Raw genomic sequence first — 18597 nt, 5'->3', positions numbered from 1 at the left:
CATTAAGTCTCAAATCACCTTGGGACGTTTTATTTTAACTAGAAATTTGATACGAAGCCACTGGCGCGGAGATGATGCGCCCTCCGGTGGCAGTGGAGCCATCTCCATTCAATTGTCGAGATTGTTTTAATCTCCAATTATACATTCGTCGAGGAGAAAAGGGTCGAAATCTACAGCAGGGGTTCCCCCAAACTGGCGCCCGTGGCCCCCTAGGGGTCCATGGAGGAATTGCATGGGGTAGACAGCAAAATTATTATTTAATGTCTTTTTTTGTTTGTTTGTTTGTTTAGTTTAGTATTTAGCATCCTCACGAATGAAGTCAATTGTAATTCTGTCCTTAATTTTTGCTTAATTTTGGACGACGTACAGTCTACACAACAGTTTATCATAGGCAGAGATTTTTTATATATTATGTATTATATTATAATTAATGATATCATTATTAAATTACTATTATATTATAATTAAGTAATATTATATTTATACATGTATTTTTTTATGTTCATTCGGTTTGAAATGGCGAACGAGCCGTTGCCCTAACAAAATATGGCAAAGTAAAGTAACTCCAAGTGACCAAATTCAGATTTTCCAAAACCCGAAATCGAGTCAATATTAAGAACCTAACATTTAATCACCGTCGGTTTTATTATCAATGACATTTCTCACTCCTCTCCTTCCCTCGCTCTCTCACCCCATCCGCCTGTCTCTCCTTCTCTCTCTTGCTCCAACTCCATTTATCTCGCTCTCTCAATCACACCAAACACTCAGTATGGACGGAGCCGACCTGTGTTTTGAAATCGTGAAAAGGGCCGATGCTGGGTTTGTCTACAGTGAAGCGGTGGCCAGGTACACACACACACACACACACACACACACACACACACACACACACACACACACACACCCCGTTAGGAAGATTGGTCTGGGAGAAAAGTGCTTCATGGCTAGAAAAACAATCTTTCACATTTGTTCTCCCTTCCGTCCCACCCAGCCACTACATGAGGCAGATTTTGGAGGCCCTCCGATATTGCCACGACAACAACGTGATCCATCGTGACGTCAAGGTGAGGCTGCTCTCCCATGCCGGCGTTTCTGCCCAAGCTCGCACGCACGCACGCACGCACGCACGCACGCACGCACGCACACACACACACACACACACTCATCCATTCTTTTAGTTTGTTTTAATTTTCAGTCTTTCAACCAGAATTCTTGCAACGACAGAAGAGACAAAAAACTTTTTTTTTGCATTTATTATTATTTTGGAACCAGTGCAACTCCTTTCATGCATTTCAATTCACATTTAGGCCGATAAGCAACTGTAATTTAGTAGAATCGCAAATAACGTTAAATAAAAAAAGTAATAAAAACATCATGAAAGCAGACCCTGTCAATTATAAACATTATAAAAAATATGTTTATTTATGTTTAAATATATATTTAATGTACAGTTGTAAATATGTTAGTAATTGGCAACCGCAAGTGGTTCAGGTTTGTAGCTCCTCACATGCCTCTTGGTCAGTGTAGCTGGCAGTCAACGGCCAGGGCGGGGAGCAAGAAGCTTTGGAGCGAATTGGATGCAAACAGGCTCTGGTCAGCATGGATTAGAAAATGGGCCGTTTTTTCCACGTTATTTTACCCAAGTGAAAGCCACATATTATCGTTAAAAAGATGTAGTCAATTCATCATTGTCATCATCGTTCCTATGCTCGAATGGAAGCTTTTGTTATGCATTTGCTTCAACCTCCTACATACTCACTAAGTACATCAGGGCATCCATGAGTCATAGTTTTCAGGGTAAAAAGAAAACAGGCCTATTAGAGTTTCTTAAATGTACTTTAGAAAAGGCTTCAAGGCTACATGAGAGAACGCTGGTTTTGGGCCAATGAGAGGCCCAGACTTATCGACAAAAATATTATCATCAAAATTGTGTAGATATGTTGTTATACAGAGTGCAGGTGCGTGAATGTACAGCCTTCATTGGCGTGACGCCGTCTTCTGAAGTCTATATACAGAAATACTTTATATATCAAGGTGTGAATTAAGATCATCGACTAAGATAAAACTTTAAATGTCTGAGATGAGAGGTGGGGTGTTTTTGAGGCGGACCACTCGTCCACTCGTCTGATTCCCACCAAATAGGGAAGCGTTGGAGCACCACTTCTCCAGTCTACCAGAAGATGGTGCAATGAGGGGATATTTTCTCTCCTCATTCTCTCCGTCATTAATGTAGTTTGAAATTTGAAATGATAATTGCATTGCACACCCATTGCTCAACAAAAATAAAGTGGTTTTGACAAAGTCATTTGAGATAAACGGCCAATCAACGACACCAATGGTCAAGTATTTTCTCATCGCTTATGGTGTTGATGTCCAAATTAGAGGTTCATCCGCTTAGCCTTAGATACGCTGGGCGGAAATGCCTCGTAATTAAAAAAAACACGATTCGTCACTGTTGTCCAGCAGAGTGAGGCGTGTCTGGCCCTGCATGCTTCAGGGGGGAGTTGATGAGGCAGATGCTGGTTCTTGGGGTTGATGAGGGCAGGGTCTTGGATTGAGATGGTCTCCGGCTCTCTACCGTCGAGCTATTGGACGTCACTTTGTTGAGGGAGTTGACTCTGTTGCAGAGGCCGCCGCCGAGGACACGCAGAGCCATCTTGCGCACGGAGCCGGACAACAGGAAGTACATGACGGGGTCCAAACAGCTGTTGAAAGCGGATAATAATAGCATCACCTCATTGGTGCGGTCCACCAAGCGCAAGTAGTCGCAGGACACCGGGCCAAAGCTGAGCTGGGACAGAACGTAAACCGGGCGGAAGGCGTGGTATGGCCCGAAGCAGAGCGTGAACAGGAAGAGGACGAAGAAGGACTTCCTGGCGGTCCGGCCGTACCGCTGCGCGTTGGGCAGGTCCGGCTTGTCCCGCGCCACCCTCATCAGCCGGAGTGCGATCTTGCCGTAGGAGACCACCAGCATGCCGAAGACAGCCCAGAACAGCAGCACCAGCGTTATGTTGAAGTAGGCCTTGCCCTTGGCGCCGCGCCGCTGCTTGTACTGGAAGCACCTGCCCTCCTCCTCATTCCCCTCCGCCATGGTGATCATGGGCACCAGCACCAGCAGCGACCCCCCCCACAGCCCTGCACACACCACCCAGCTCCAGCCAACGCTGCGCCTCCACAGCCAGCGCGCCCAACACCGGCGCCTTCTGCTCCGCCCCTTCAGCCTAAAGTACCTGTCCAGGCTGATCAGCCCCAGCAGCGTGATGCTGATGTACATGTTCATGTAGAAGAGGTTCCCCACCAGCCGGCAGACCAGGGACCCCAAGCCCCAGCGGTTGCCGTTGATGTGGTAGTAGATCCGGAAGGACAGGCACACCAGGAGGACCAGGTCTGCAACGGCGCAGTTGATGAGGAGCACCCGCACGGAGTTGTGACGGTTGTGCAGGAAGAGGAAGACCCAGAGGGCGAGCAGGTTGCCCACCAGGCCGAAGAGGAAGAACAGGGAGTAGAGCAGCGCCAGGGACAGGCGGAGGGCCTCGTCGTCAAATGAGCACTTGGTCCCGTTGACGAGGGGGGTGGGGGAGGTGAGGGGTGAGGTCGGGGTGTGGGGGAAGCCGTGGGGGGAGGCGGCGGAGCTGGAGGCGGACGGAGCGCTCATGGTGTCCAATGAGGGCGAAGAGATGCTCTGTTCCTGAGGAAAAGAAATATCAGCAGTGAAGCCTGTTAAACTCCGTCACCATCATGGAGTTTCAGTTGCAATTAACAATTAAATTGCACAGAGACACGGACGATGGGGTTTAGAAAACACAAGTTTATTGTAGAGAGGGGGCTTGATGGAACAAGCCCCGCAGATGGACAGCATGTCATGATAAGGGCTCCTCTCCTGTACGTGTGTGTGGGGATGGTGGTTTTACCTGTTGCCCTAACGAGCAACAGGTAACACCACGGTCCCAAACTGACTTGGTACATATGCGTGGTCAGTGCACACACACACATACACATACATACTGTACATACATACATACATACATACATACATACATACAACACGCAGAAGCACTTACTCTGAATTCCTTCCGCCGCCTTTAGAAGAGGAGTGCGTGTGAGATTGCGGTGTCGGCAACTTCCTTCTCCTCCATGGAAACTGAGTTGATGGAAAGATTTTGAGGCAGGATGAGAAAGAAAATTGAAAATCGAAATTATTTGCTGAAAATGTATTTCCCCTCAACTAAAAACCCTCTAGATACCGTCGTCCCCCTGGCGCTCCTCTGCTCGTTGTCCTCTTTCACTTACTTTGTTCACTTTTCTCTTCTCTTTTCCTCTTTGGCTGGTCCTTGTCCTCCTCTCTCCTTCCTCATCTGTCACGTCTTTGCAGCGTGTTCGGCGCTTCCTCTGCACCGCCGCGGCTTTTGTTGCGTGCGTCAGCATTTGCTTATGCCCTCCTACTCTCTCTCGGTCTCTTTATCTCTCCCTTTATCTCCCGTTCTTTCTCTCTCTCTCTCTCTCTCTCTCTCTCTCTATCTCTCTTCTGACTCCCTCTCTCTCTCTCTCTCACATACTTTTTCTCTCACCCTCTCTTACTCTCTCTCCCTCTGTCTCTCTCTTTTTCCTCCGCTCCCTCCTAGTTCATAGAAGTTTTTAAAAACTCTCACTTTCTCTCCCCCTCTGCCCCCCCCCCACTCTCTCTCTTCTGACTCCCTCTCTCTCTCACATACTTTTTCTCTCACCCTCTCTTACTCTCTCTCCCTCTGTCTTTCTCTTTTTCCTCCGCTCCCTCCTAGTTCATAGAAGTTTTTAAAAACTCTCACTTTCTCGCCCCCCACCTCCACCCCCACCTTAACACCTATCGGAGGTGAAGTGTAACAGCGTAGGGACAGGAAATGACTCGCTTCCTCTCGGATGACTGCCTCAAGTTCACAAATGGCACAGCTGTTTGTCTCGAAACCCCTTCTGCTCAAACCATGCCCCTCTTTCTCTATTATTATAGGATTGTGGCAGTTTCTCCAACGACACGCCGCCCAAGTGGCGTTTCAGGGCCCCCTGGCACAGAGACACAGAGGAGGGCAGGGGGTTGTAAACACCAGTTTATTGTAGAGAGCTGGGCAGTTGAGATTAGCCAGGAGCAGATAGACATGTCACGACAGGGCTCCTCTCTCCCGAGTGAGTGTGGGGATGAGGGTTTTACCTGTTACTCTTTAGACCAACCAACAAGCAACAGCTATGCAGCCACTCTGACCCGGGTCCCTAATTACCTAGACAAAGGTCAGGTGTGGCTGCTCAAACCCCACCATCCCCACACCACAAGGATGTATACAGAGCTAGGTCGTTTTTTTCTTGAATGCTGGTTATGAATCATCATGGTCTCCGATGAGTTATCTGGAACCAGTGACGATCGACTACAAAAGTCAATGTTGGTCTGACAAGGATCGTTTGCACCTTTTGCACAGGAAGTTGAAAAGCAACGCGGTCCTCAGTTATCTCAGTCAGAGGCAACTGGTGTGAGCGGCAAAACACACCCATTTTGAGGTTCTTGAAATGCTAGAATTTCATTCTCAGAGATTTTACGTCTTGGAATGCCTTGAAAATTAAACCCCTTCAGAACCTGTGGTATTCCCCCTGGTGTTGCTATTCAAATTGTAACTTAATAAAACATTTTCCAGATTGGCTTTTACGACAGATGATGCCAGGGAAATAAATGTAATCCATCATGGTTGGAAATATACTATATATACTATGAAAAATTACTTGAATGCCCTCGAATTGTAATTTCTAGTGGAGAAGGAACCCTGTGAAAGTACCAGGAAGCGTTCTATGTTTGTAGGTTCTGCAAAATGTTAAAAAAAAAAATCTCAATCACGACAAAAAAACTCTAGTTCTCATCTCTCATGCATACAAAGTCTCAATTGAACAACCCCCACACTTATTTCCACGGGCCGTTCTGTGGTTTTGTGTATAAAGTATTTTTTTTCTGAAGCGGTTCCTTTTTTTTTTTTTTTTTGTTATCTAAGTGAATGAGCCGGTCTGCTAATTAGCTTATTAGCTCGTAGATCCTAAAATAAAAATTCCCGCCTTTGCCGGTCCATCCCTTTTCTCCTGATTTATTTTCCGCGTCTGCTTTCTCTCCGATGTCTTCCCCGCAGCCCCACTGCGTGCTGCTGGCCTCCAAGGAGAACTCTGCTCCGGTCAAGCTCGGAGGCTTCGGAGTGGCCATTCAGCTGGGGGAGTCCGGCTTGGTGGCTGGAGGTACCATCACTTAACGTTTCAGTTTATTTTTTGTTTTATTTTTTTATTTTTTATTTTTTTAAGTTTGCAGGGTAAGTCAGGGTCGGGTGTATTCAGGTAAAAAAAGGTGCCTTGCAGGTCTGTACAGGTCCACATTTAGCACAGGAGAAACGCATGGTACCCCCTCAGTCTAAATTCTTAGTTGCGGAACGGAAGAAATGCACAACCTGGTAACATGTTTTAATATATTTCATTCATTCATTCATTCATTCATTCATTCATTCATTCATTCATTCATTCCCTTCACCTGAATATAGGGGTTTGATGATGTTTTGTTATAATGTATCCGTGTCGTCATATGAGAGTTGATGGCGTCTTGGATTTAGGTTGTTCCAATATTGTAATAGTAGTAAATGTTTTCTTTGAGGCTGCATTACAGCACGGTAATGACATTTTCTGAACATCATGGAGTGTTCTCGCTGTTCTAACCAACGCCTCTACCTGCTTGCTCAGAATATCCATAATTGTGATATTTGAGCTTTATATTTTGTGTTTCTTTGGGAAACAACGACCACCGTCAATAAGGTTGATTATAGATAGAGAGATGGATGGATCATTTTATTCATCCCGAGATATCGAATCAAAGTAATAGGCAATAATAATAAAATAATGAGAAAAATAAAATAGAAAATTTAATTCATATTCAATAATATGCAGTAAACCTAAAATGTGCAGTTACTAATAAACCACTATAAATTAAGTTTTATTAATAAACCACTATATCAGCAATTCCCACTGTCAAATATAGGAAATGTACTGTATACAGTGTGTACTGTATATGAACCTTAAAAACAATAGTTATTTTGTGTTTAACATTTATTTGTGGAAAAAAACTGTATATAAAAAAATTAGAAAAAAAGCACATCAAAATATTTCTGTGGACCGCTTGCAAGTCCTTCAAGGACCCCTGTTGGGGCCCGCGGACCCCAGTTTGGGACCCCGGCCCGACTTAAACGACCGCTGCTCTGTCTCCCCACAGGTCGGGTGGGCACGCCGCACTTCATGGCGCCTGAGGTGGTGAAGCGGGAGCCGTATGGGAAGCCGGTGGACGTGTGGGGCTGCGGCGTCATCCTCTTCATCCTGCTCTCCGGCTGCCTGCCCTTTTACGGCACCAAGGAGCGCCTGTTCGAGGCCATCATTAAGGGAAAATACAAGGTAGTAGTTGATTTACAAAACGCAGCTCGTACTAATCGCCCTTAGTTTTGAACGTGCACAACACATTGAGGCCTTCGTTGTGATGTGTCTAGAGGAATAATTTAATATGCTGAGGTTCCCGTCCTCTGGGAAAGGCAGAGTCAACAATAACCCTTTCAAATTAATAATAATAATGTTAATAATAATATACAAGATGTAGCTCAGACTGCTTTACATCAATAGGTCATCAAATAACAATGACGATGATAATAATAATAATAATAATAATAATAATAATAATAATAATAACCTTTATTTGTATAGCACCTTTCATACACAACATGTGACCCAAACTGCTTAACATCAATAGAAGGAAAAGAAAAATAAGCAAAATGCATTTAATAAAAACAATTACAATATCATACATCATCCATTTAAGGTGTGAGTCGTCACTTTAGACCGGCACATTCATTTTTTCTCTTGAGTTATTAGTCTTGAACTGCTCCAAGTAATTCTCAAATAATGTAAAGTTAAATAATAATTTTCATTTTTGGGCCAAACAAATATATAAAATGACAATAGAGAGGGGAAAAAAAGTAAAAAAAAAATCTGTTTTTTTTGCCTCTGTCGATCATAGTTACTGTATATCTCAAGAAATACAATTAGATCACAAATTGCAGTTTAGATGATATCAAAAAGAATTAAAAAAAAAAAAGGTTGTCCTGGAACAACGCGTTCTAATCGAATTTAATAAAAACAATTTCTAATATTTCTAATACCTTTTTTACGTTGCTTTAAAAAATACTTTTATTGGGTTTTTGCGAGTTATGCACCATTTTCTTGTCACCTCCGTCCGTCTCAGCTCAGTCGGCCCCATTTTGATTTATTGTTTTGGGGGGGGCGGTGGGGTCTAGCTTTGATAGATTTGAGGCCGTCAGTGGAAGTGCCTGACTAATATTTCTATTCACCGTCGCTCCCTCAAGTGATGCTCAGAATAATTAGCGGTTACATAATACATCCCATAATACAACCCACAATACAGACGGTCGGAGTGAGAACGACCGAATGTATAGTTCTTAATGGTCTTTTATAAATCTTTTCCAAAACCCAATAATTATGTAAAGTAGGGATTTGGGAAGTCGGGGAATTCTAAGACCTTTTCAGTCCTAAACCACGATTTAAAAGTAAAATAATCTCTTGGTAATGGTAATTATAGTGACATATTTTTGTCAGAGTCGCTTCATTTTTTTTCTAAAAGGAATAAACTGGACCTTGTGTATTGCTGCCTGCAGCTATATTTATTATTATTATTGTTGTTATTATTATTATTATTATATGTATCTTTTTATGCAAACTAGCAACCCTGCGATAAGTGGTAACATCCATCTGAGAGCGCCTGTGTTGTGCTCTCCTCTGCCTGTGTGTGTGTGTGTGTGTGTGTGTGTGTGTGTGTGTGTGTGTGTGTGTGTCTGTGTGTGTGTGGCGCCAGATGAACCCGCGGCAGTGGAGCCACATCTCTGAGAGCGCCAAGGACCTGGTGAGGCGCATGCTGATGCTGGACCCCGCCGAGAGGATCACCGTCTACGAAGCCCTCAACCACCCCTGGCTCAAGGCGAGGACGCGCACACACACACTACATGAATGTTATTATATCGTTGGACGAAAACGCCATTGAGAAACCCTTCGTCAGCCGGACTGTCACGATCATCACATTTTAGTTGTTAATTGTCATACGCATAATTGTTCATTCCATGCCACTATCATAATATAAGTCAGAGTATTAGTTCTACTTCTGTGATGCAGTCATTTACAATTTTCGCCATTTTACTTTTTCATCTCTGGGGAGCCTTGTTTTTTGTTTGGTCGCTGTAGCACTTGGCCTATTTGACAAAATAAAAGAAGAATTTTAAAAAGCACCTGTTGTAATTATGTAATTGATGTACTGGTTACAGTTTTTATGTGTGCTTAATGGTCTGTGTTTGGGAGGGGTAATGATGTCACGGCTCGTCGACTTATCCACGGAAATTCTTGTTAGCCGTCGACTGAAACAAATTAAAATGCCCATCCCTAGTCACAGTATAAGTCACAGTATTAATCACGGTATACTGTATGTTGTAGCATAGGTCATAGTATCACAGTGTAAGCCACAGCCTAAGTCTAGAATAGTGTAATAGCACATGTCTACCTATGGCAGAAGAGCTATCTATTGGCGTTGAACATTGGAGCAGGAAAATTGAGCTCGAAAATAAATGTTCCTCAACCCAACTGATGAAAACACACCTAATTTTGCATTCTACTCTTGGCGACATTTCTAATATTGGCATAAAAACAAAATTCCCCTTCAATGGAAGGGAATTTTGCTAAATAATTGCGATGATATAATCTCTTGAACTTAGACGCTTTGGACATGGGATATGTCTCTTTTCAAGCAACTTTTGGTACAACAATAAGTGTTAAAGATGCACTGAAATCCCTTTTTTTTTTTTTTTTTTACTTGTAAGTGACTAACATTGTGTTTTCGCTAGTTTTACAGAAACTATAGAATATAACGACTATATATAACAAACGATATCCGTCACCACTCTCAATCGTCTCCAGAGCTGAGAGCACTTAGTGGTCTGGCCCTAAATGATATTCGCAGGCTGACGTTTGACCTTTCATTGGCAAACGGTACAAGCGCTGAAAGGGTTCACGTTGAGCAAGCTCAGCTCAGTGAGTGGGTGTGGCTTCTTAAGGGGGGCGTGGCCTCCCAGTCTCTGATGATGCCGTGGTCTGATTGGCCGTGTCGAAATGATTGTATCCGAGGACATCTCGGGAGTCAGAAATAAAGATTAAAATGAATAACCATTTCTAGTTTTTACACATCCGTTGTTCTTCCAAATTGAAGAGACGCAACGAAATGCAGTGAAGTTATGTGGAAGTGATGGTGGAAAATACTGCCGTCTCGATTGGTCCGACTTTAAAAGGGTACGTTCCTGCCCGTTGAACGAAACACACAAACTATCGTACTCACTAAAATAACCCTACGCCCAGCTGGTGCCTTTGTGGTCTGCATTACACGGCACGCTAGCTGGTGCCTTTTCAGGAACCTTCCTGCATGATTATGATAGTAATGATTGTTATAGGGGCAATGTTCACCTGACTTCCTCCTGTGACAGTGAGTCAAGGGTTTCCGCTCATTCGACTCACCACTCTCGTCTTTATAGAAACCCACAGGCATGCTTGCTCAGAAATGTAATACCCGTGCGTGCATGTGTGTCTTATTGTACCTCCCAGGAGAGGGACAGGTACGCCTACAAGATCCACCTGCCGGAGACGGTTGAGCAGCTGAGGAAGTTCAACGCCAGGCGGAAGCTGAAGGTCCGTGTCGTTGCCATTGGTGTTTTGTGTTGCGTGCAGTTTTGTGCAGCGGCCCGTTTCCCTAGCAACGTCGTTCATTTCCATGACAACGACCGAAGTGGCCAAGTGGCGCAGAGGTATGCGTCACCGAATAACCTGGCATTTCCCGACTGAGCCGTCACAATTGAGACAAAACAAGTTCCAGCCCCCGAACAAAACCTGCTCCGAGGCCCCGGGAAAAAAGTCGCCCCCGTTATCTTGCAACTTCACCAAGAAGTAGAAGCGATCCCAACGATTCCCCGTCTCCCCCCCACAGGGTGCAGTGCTGGCGGCCGTCTCCAGCCACAAGTTCAACTCCTACTACGGCGACCCCCCTGAGGACCTGCCCGACTTCTCAGATGATCCCACCTCCTCAGGTAACCCCCATATTTATAGACTGTATATAGGTCATAGGATTTGGGGGATTTCTCTTGGCTGTTGATGTGAAAATCCATTATCAGTTATTGTATCTGATTTACACGTTTATGCTTTGGATTGCCCTCAATATACTCCCATAGACAATGTTTCAATGTCTCATTCAAGCGCATTAAGTTTTTGTTTTGTTCTTTTGTGAAAGGAAAGAAAACAGGACACTTGTGGCTATGCTTTGCCCTGTTTGCTTCTTTCTTTCGTTCACTGCCAGTCTTATTTTAAACCCCGACTGGCTGCGCTGAAAGGAACCACGTTGCTTCACCGACACACTTCCCCTGTCTCTGACATTGGCTTTCACTTCCCATGGTAAAACCACTTGAGCATTAAAAAAAAAAAAGCCACTCTGCCGGCCCAGGTCTTAAACCGGCGGTTTAAGACTGTCTCCTCTGTACTTATTCTTGGAGTTTAACGTCACATGTGTTGAATTTGAATGAACTGGGAATGGGAAACGTTCTCAAGTCGTGCCAGAGTAGGGCAAGCATGAATCGACAGGAATAGAAGGACACTTAACACGATGCTGAATGAACACCACAAAAGTACATCCTCAAAAATGACCGTATCGTTAAAAGCTGATCATGACGGTATCGGGATGTGTGGAAGGACCACGGACGCGGGTTCAGGGAGGGAGACGGAGACAGGGCGGGGTTTTTTTTTTTTTTTTTGTAGTGATCCGACAGCAAAACGGCTCGCCGGCCAATCGTGGACATAAAACCGGAATCGGATCGCTCAGTGTCCGTGCGATCTGGTCCGCGGGGTCCTCGTCTCCCGCGCCTCGCGATCCTCACTGCAAGACGGAGCAACGCGTGAGAAAGCTCTCCCAGTCGACTGGGACCGGTCGGCGCCGAGCGGGAACAGCTGCGGCGGTGCGGGAAGGAGCCTGCCGCAGCCCGCAGACCCCGGCTTGACCAAGCCGTCCGCCACGGGGTGCAGTTCAGGGAGCGCTCGCATCCAAGGGCAGGGTGGGCGCAAAGCCACATAGACTGGTGCAAGGAGCGCAAAAGCTGAGCACCACTGGGCAGTCTTAAAATCCATGTGGTCACCATTTTATCCTACTGTGTACACTACATCCTGACACGTTGGGAGAAATAGAAAAGAGGCCTTCGACGCACAACGTCTGTTGTGAACAGTTAAACATGTTTGGGGGGGGGGGCAACGTAAGAGTGCAGGCAACGGTCATTGGCTCCAATAATTTACGTCTTCGAGAATTGCTCTGCATGGTCGCGGAACCGTCAAGGACCGTGAGGCCATGGTGCCAGACCAGGTGTACCCGATGACGCGGTAACGGTGCTCTCGAGAAGCCCAACACCCGGTCAACCGCCGAGCACGGCCTGCCCGGCGAGCCCTTCTGACCAGCGATGCACCTAAAGGGGGGTTTAAGCAGCGAAGAGTGTGAGGTGGGTTTCGATTTCCCTTCCTTTCCCCGAAAGAGCTGGAGACTCTCCTTCCTCGCAGAAGGGTGTAGTGTCCCTCGAGGCGAAGCCCAGGCATTTCCAGAAGGATTGCAGCTGTTCTGAAGCCAAACGGTGTCCATACCCTTACGATCAATACAGAGCCAGGTGTCCTTTTGTCCACCACCTGCACATGTCAGGTTGATGTATTTAGTCTTCAGGCCTCTGACGTGTTGCTTTATGACCCCGCCGAATTGCGGACTTCCTCTGGAGGATCTAAGCTTTCGCTTGGTTAACTGATCTGCTGCTATCCTACTTACTCTCGCTGTCTGTGGTTGCTGCTTGCTCGCTCTTCCCCTTTCCCTTTTGCGCTGGGTTTTTGTTGGTTTCGCAGCGCTTTGTTTCAGTCTCGCTTTCCCTCTCTGGCTCCCTTCCAGGCTGCGCTGCAGAAAACAAATGGCCATCTGTAGCGGCCATTTGGGCTTGCGCCAAACCAAAAGTCCTACTTTTCTCGCGGGCTGCATTGAGCGGAATTCAAGAAAATGACGATTCACGCGGGGGGAAAAAAAACTCCTAACCTCGAATCTCTCTTTGGTTTATCGGATGTTAGAATCGACACCAGCCCCTCGTTTACTCACCGGCGGGCGCTCCGCCATTTTGAGCTGTACAGGTAGCCGTAGCACGGAGCTCTGATCTGCTTGCTATGGTGTTATCGCTGGGGTAGAATTAACTGTCAGCTCTGTTAGCTATCTCCTCGATAGCCAGTTAGCTCTGTTAGCCGTCTCTCTCTCTCTCAGCTGCTCTCCAATGCCAACACGCTTTTGGAACCGCGTGGGGAAACCAGCGTGCGCCACGTCAGGGGTTAAACACAACAAACCTTTCAAAGTCGGGAGGGTGCTCAAAAGAGGCAACGTTTAGTTCTTCCCACAGCGCGCCCGTCGACTACTTATTTTTCCACGCCTTTTTACCGGCCCTCCTCCTCTAATTCCCCCTTTCTCTCTGTGTTTTTATTATTTTTTTATTTTGTATTTTTTTTTTATGTTAACCCTTTCCTGCCGCGCTGTCTTAGGACTGATAGCTGCTGAAAGTACGTATTCCCAGCCCACCCCCCTCCTCCGCCCTGAGCCCCATGTCTGACACGACCACCGTCATTGTCATCGTCATCGCCATCGTCATCGTCATCCCCCCAAACTCGAGTTGCTCTCCCTCACGTCCAGTTTGAAGTCTGTCTCATTTTGGCCGTCAAGTGTGACGGCGGCGGGGGGCGGGCGGCGAACTTACTTTCCCTCCCTTCTCCTCCACCCCACCACTCCGCTCCTCCAACTAACCCCTCACCCACCCGCTCCGCCCGGCCGTTCTGTCCCAGTGGGCTGACGTGTTTTGCCTCTCCTCCCCCTCCCCCGGTGCCGTGTGCCGCCGACGCCCCGCCACGCTGCCTCTCTGCGTTGCGCTGCATGTGCGGGGGGACGCAGCAGGCGCTGGGGGGCAGCGGCTCCGTCTCTGCATCCTGCTCCGCTCTTTTGGTTTCCTTGCACTTTTTGCGCGTCTGCTTGATTTGTGTGTCCTGTGCCTGTTTTTGGTCTTGGTGTTTCATTTGGTTTGTGATGTTGAATGAACTTGCCTGTTGATCTCTGTGTGTGTGTGTGTGTGTGTGTGTGTGTGTGTGTGTGTGTGTGTGTGTGTGTGTGTGTGTGTGTGTGTGTGTGTGTGTGTGTGTGTGTGTGTGTGTGTGTGTGTGTGTGTGTGTGTGTGTGTGTGTGTGTGTGTGCGTGCGTGCGTGCGTGCGTGCGTGCTACTGGTAATATGTGTGTGTATAATCGTGTGTGTGACTGCTAGGTAATATGTGTGTATAATTGTGTTTGTGTGCGTGCGTGTGTGTGGTAATATGTGTGTATAATCGTGTTGTGTGTCAGACAGGTAATATGTGTTTTATAATCTTGTGTGTGACTGGTAATGTGTGTGTCTGTGTGTGTGTGTGTGTGTGTATGAGTCTGGTAACCTGTATAATCGTGTGTGTAGGTGTGCGAGACTGGTTGTGTGTGTGTGTGTGTGTGTGTGTGTGTGTGTGTGTGTGTGTGTGTGTGTGTGTGTGTGTGTGTGTGTGTGTGTGTGTGTGTGTGTGTGTGTGTGTGTGTGTGTGTGTGTGAGACTGGTAACCTGTATAATTGTGTGTGTGTGTGTGTGTGTGTGTGTGTGTGTGTGTGTGTGTGTGTGTGTGTGTGAGACTGGTAACCTGTATAATCGTGTGTGTGTAGGTGTGCGAGACTGTTTGTTTGTGTGTGTGTGTGTGTGTGTGTGTGTGTGTGTAGGTGTGTGAGACTGTTTGTTTGTTTGTTTGTGTGTGTGTGTGAGACTGGTAAGGTGTGTATAATCGTGTGTGTGGCTGGTAATATGTGTGTGTATAATTGTGTGTGTGTGTGTGTGTGTGTGTGTGTGTGTGTGCAGGGGCAGTGTCCCAGGTGTTGGACAGCCTGGAGGAGATCCACGCTCTGACCGACTGCAGTGAGAAGGACATGGACTTCCTCCACAGCGTCTTCCAGGACCAGCATCTGCACACGCTGCTGGACGTGAGTCCCCCCGGCACCGCCGCCCTGCTTCTCCCGCATCTCCACCCGATCTCCACCCGGTGTCATGATAACTTAAGAACCGTGGCCCCCTGCCGGCCTACGGATGCTATGAGATCATGTTTTCAGAGGAATACAGAGTCAGCACCTAGTTAGGGAAGTGTAAATACCGAAGAGGCTTTTTTTAAATTTTTGTTATTTTACCGCTTCTTATATTTGTGATGCTTCAGACCCTGGGAACCCAATCTGAGAGGGTGTTTATTGTTTGACGCGATTGAGTCTGAACCTCCATACGTGTCTATACTGTAGTAGAGTAGTAGGAAAACTAAATAACGCTTAACGTTTAAGCGTTGATCATTTTGCCTCCCCTCCCCCGCCCCTTCCAGAACCTCTCAAAGCACCCCTGGGGGCGTTGAGAACAGCTGCCTGGGAAACAATGATGCCCAAAGTGCGGTGCTAGACCCCCCCCTGACCGTCAATAAATAGATGGGGAAGAAGTACCTCGTGTCACAACGAACCCAATATTTACGGTCTTTTAAAACTCATCTTCCGCTGACCCATATAGTTGCGCTCGTGCTTGATCGGAGAAACTCAAGCGAAGGAAATCTCGGATAACCCCACGGAGACCTGCACTTTTTTATACGTTTATGTTTGTTTGTTTGTTTGTTTGTTTTCTGCAGCTTTACGACAAAATCAACACCCGGTCGTCCCCTCAAATCAGGAATCCGCCCAGTGATGGAGTGCAGAGAGCCAAAGAGGTGAGGAAATCGCAGAGTACTTAAAAAAAAAAATAAATAAATAAATACATTTAAAAAAAGGTACTTGGAATTCTGAGGACTTTTTTGAAGTGTTTTAGAAACACACTTGGTATGTATGACTACTATATACTACTCTGTATTAGGGCTGCAGGAACGCAATTCTAATAGAATTTGAATATTATTATTTTTTGATAAGTAAATAATTGATTATACATGTTTTGGCTAACGTGTGCGGCTTAATTCACACATGATGAGCAAATAAAGTTCAATTTAAGTTCATCCAGTTAGTTGCGCGGTGAACGCACACGAGAGAGAAATATTCCCGGTAGCGGTGAAGTCGGCGTGGGCGCGTCTCCTCCTCACTGTGTGTCCAAGGGAGAGTGCACCTTTGACCACAATGTCCAGGAATTCAAGTAATTAAAAAAGGTGGGGAAAAAAACCCAATCGTCACCGACAGAATGTCCTCTAGTGCAGAGGTTCCCACCCACTGGCTCGCGGACCGTGGCAGGGTCGCGGGGCATTTGCTGTGAGAACGCAGGCGGGATTTTTCCAGGAGCGATCGCCGATCCGCTCCGCAGCAGCAGCGGGGAACGGAGTAAATGAAATACGTCTCAAGTTTTTATTTGCTTTGTTGGGCATAAAATAGGATTAACAATTTTGATATATTTGAATATTAAAAATGATAAAGCATACAAATTTGAATGTGATTAAAGAGGAATATCTGCAGCCCTACTCTGCATACACTAGGTCTTGAAAATTGTTCTTTTCAAATAATTTCTTCTCGTCCATTGATTAACATTGAAGTTTTGACTCGATCCTAAGACACTACATTCTTTGTATTGAGTGACGCTATAAGTAGATATTAAAAAAAAAAAAAGCTCAATACTGATTCATTTTTTTGTAAATATAGTACTTTTAGTACTTTTGCTCATGCTTGACCCATTCATTTAATCAGTATTTTTGATGGGTAATAAATGTTATATTGGGTAAAGGTACTTCACCCAAGTACTAAGTAGGTACTTCAGTGCAAACTTTCTATATCCTGTCCAGCGCTGGTAATGGCACAGACCATGTTCCCAAGTACCTTGAATACTTGGGAGTTAAGCCCCATAATAAAAAAATTCGTTTATCCGATGGAAACGCCGGCAGTCACCCCCAAATTTCGATGAAACGGTCGACGTGATCGGTCCAAAAAACATGGTGGCCTTCCTTTTCTTTTTTTTCCTTTGCCCCGCGATGTCTCACGCTCTTTGCTTTTTCGGCTTCGTTTCCCTCCTTTTTGTCCGCTCTTCCCCAAGGTGCTGGAGACCATCTCGTGTTACCCCGAAAACATGGAGGCCAAGGAGCTGAGGAGGATCCTAACGCAGCCGCACTTCATGGTGGGACATCGGCAGAACACACGCACGCACACACACACACACACACACACACACACACACACACACACACACACACACACCTTCCTCTCCGAGCCCTGTGTGTTTAAGTTAGGTATTCATTTCAGCTTCTAAGTACAGACACAAAGCTGCTTAGCTCGGCCGCCGTGGCCGCGCCGAACGGGATAGAGGTGAGATTCCGTAGACGGCGAGGGAGGGGAAGGAGGGAGGAGGAAGGAAGGAAGGAGTCAGAGATCAGACCTGGGGGGGGGGGGGGGGGGGGCTTTTCTTCTGGATCCCGTGTGGCATTCGCCAGCCTCTCTCGGCGGCCATGCGACAGTCAACCGCCGCAGCCCCTGTCGGGACGGCACCAGCTTCGAGGAGACATACAGGCGACTCAGGGTGTTCAACGCTCAGCCTCGGCTATTAACGGCATCGGCAAAAGAAGGCGTTTTGCTCAGGTAAAATACAGTATATAGGTGTGTGTGTGTGTGTGTGTGTGTGTGTGTGTGTGTGTGTGTGTGTGTGTGTGTGTGTGTGTGTGTGTGTGTGTGTGTGTGTGTGTGTGTGTGTGTGTGTGTGTGTGTGTGTGTGTGTTGTTGTTGTTGTTTTCAAGCATTCCAGTGGGTTAGTGGTCGAACCCACGAGAGCCGCCGCGGCTATTTAATTCGCTGCCCGATAACCGTGTTTCCACCCAGATTTAAAGGGGGATTCTTCGACCAAACGGTAGGAATTACGCAGTTAATAGAAGGTATTTTTCAAGTCGTCGGGTCAAGGGGTAATTATCGGTCTACCAGAATTTTTGGAGTTCCAGTCGTCAAAGGCAAAAAAAAAAAAAAAAAAAGGCTCTTCTGCAATAAGAGCGTCTATTTGCAAACTGACAACTCAATTATTTTCACGGCAGTTAATGGTCAACTAGAATGTCCTGATGGCGGCCGTCCTGGCGCCCGCCTCTGCGGACTGACAGAGCAAAACCGCGTCGCCTGACGCCAAAAGTGACTTCACTCGGTCCCAAACGGGCGAGTGAAGAAGGGGCTTCCTGCGCTGTCTTCATTTTCCTCCCTCGCTCCTCTCCTGTTCTGTGACGGCGCTGCCGAGTTCGCCTCTCGATCTCATTATCCCCGCTTAGTCCCGGGCCTGACGTGCGGGCCGCTTTAGCCCGTTAGCGGCGACGCCCCGCCGCCAACCCCCTCGACGCTGCTCCGGCCGCCGGGGATGAGATACCGGGTGTGGTTCTGCTTTGCCCCCCCCCCCCCCCCCCCCCCAAAAGTTTCTGTTAACCCCCAGT

At 46.6% G+C, this 18597-nt stretch overlaps 2 protein-coding genes across 7 annotated transcripts in view; one reads left to right on the top strand and one right to left on the bottom strand.

Annotated features, from left to right (window-relative positions):
- Nucleotides 1-18597, top strand: part of LOC307247873 (peripheral plasma membrane protein CASK) — a gene marked incomplete at its 5' end in the record, with an annotated part of 60979 nt that overhangs the window by 23060 nt on the left and 19322 nt on the right. For 3 of the 6 annotated variants that reach the window (XM_080024007.1, XM_080024005.1, XM_080024004.1), the window contains 11 exons: nt 769-846; nt 992-1064; nt 6138-6240; nt 7259-7434; nt 8903-9025; nt 10690-10773; nt 11069-11168; nt 13681-13698; nt 15057-15178; nt 15856-15933; nt 17232-17312. In XM_080024007.1, coding sequence (XP_079880133.1) covers nt 769-846; nt 992-1064; nt 6138-6240; nt 7259-7434; nt 8903-9025; nt 10690-10773; nt 11069-11168; nt 13681-13698; nt 15057-15178; nt 15856-15933; nt 17232-17312 — 1036 coding nt within the window. Of the gene's footprint in view, nt 1-768; nt 847-991; nt 1065-6137; nt 6241-7258; nt 7438-8902; nt 9026-10689; nt 10774-11068; nt 11169-13680; nt 13699-15056; nt 15179-15855; nt 15934-17231; nt 17313-18597 lie in introns of all 6 variants that reach the window. The other 3 variants (XM_080024006.1, XM_080024003.1, XM_080024002.1) reach the window with 2 other exon arrangements.
- Nucleotides 2450-3655, bottom strand: LOC307227306 (putative G-protein coupled receptor 34; the record flags this gene model as incomplete). Its single annotated transcript, XM_079996588.1, has 1 exon — nt 2450-3655. The coding sequence occupies one exon, from the start codon at nt 3653-3655 to the stop codon at nt 2450-2452; it is 1206 nt and encodes a 401-aa protein (XP_079852714.1).

Source organism: Zeus faber (assembly GCF_960531495.2).
Source record: "Zeus faber genome assembly, chromosome: 2".
Classification (NCBI taxonomy): domain Eukaryota; kingdom Metazoa; phylum Chordata; class Actinopteri; order Zeiformes; family Zeidae; genus Zeus; species Zeus faber.
This window is presented reverse-complemented; position numbering and strand designations above follow the sequence as displayed.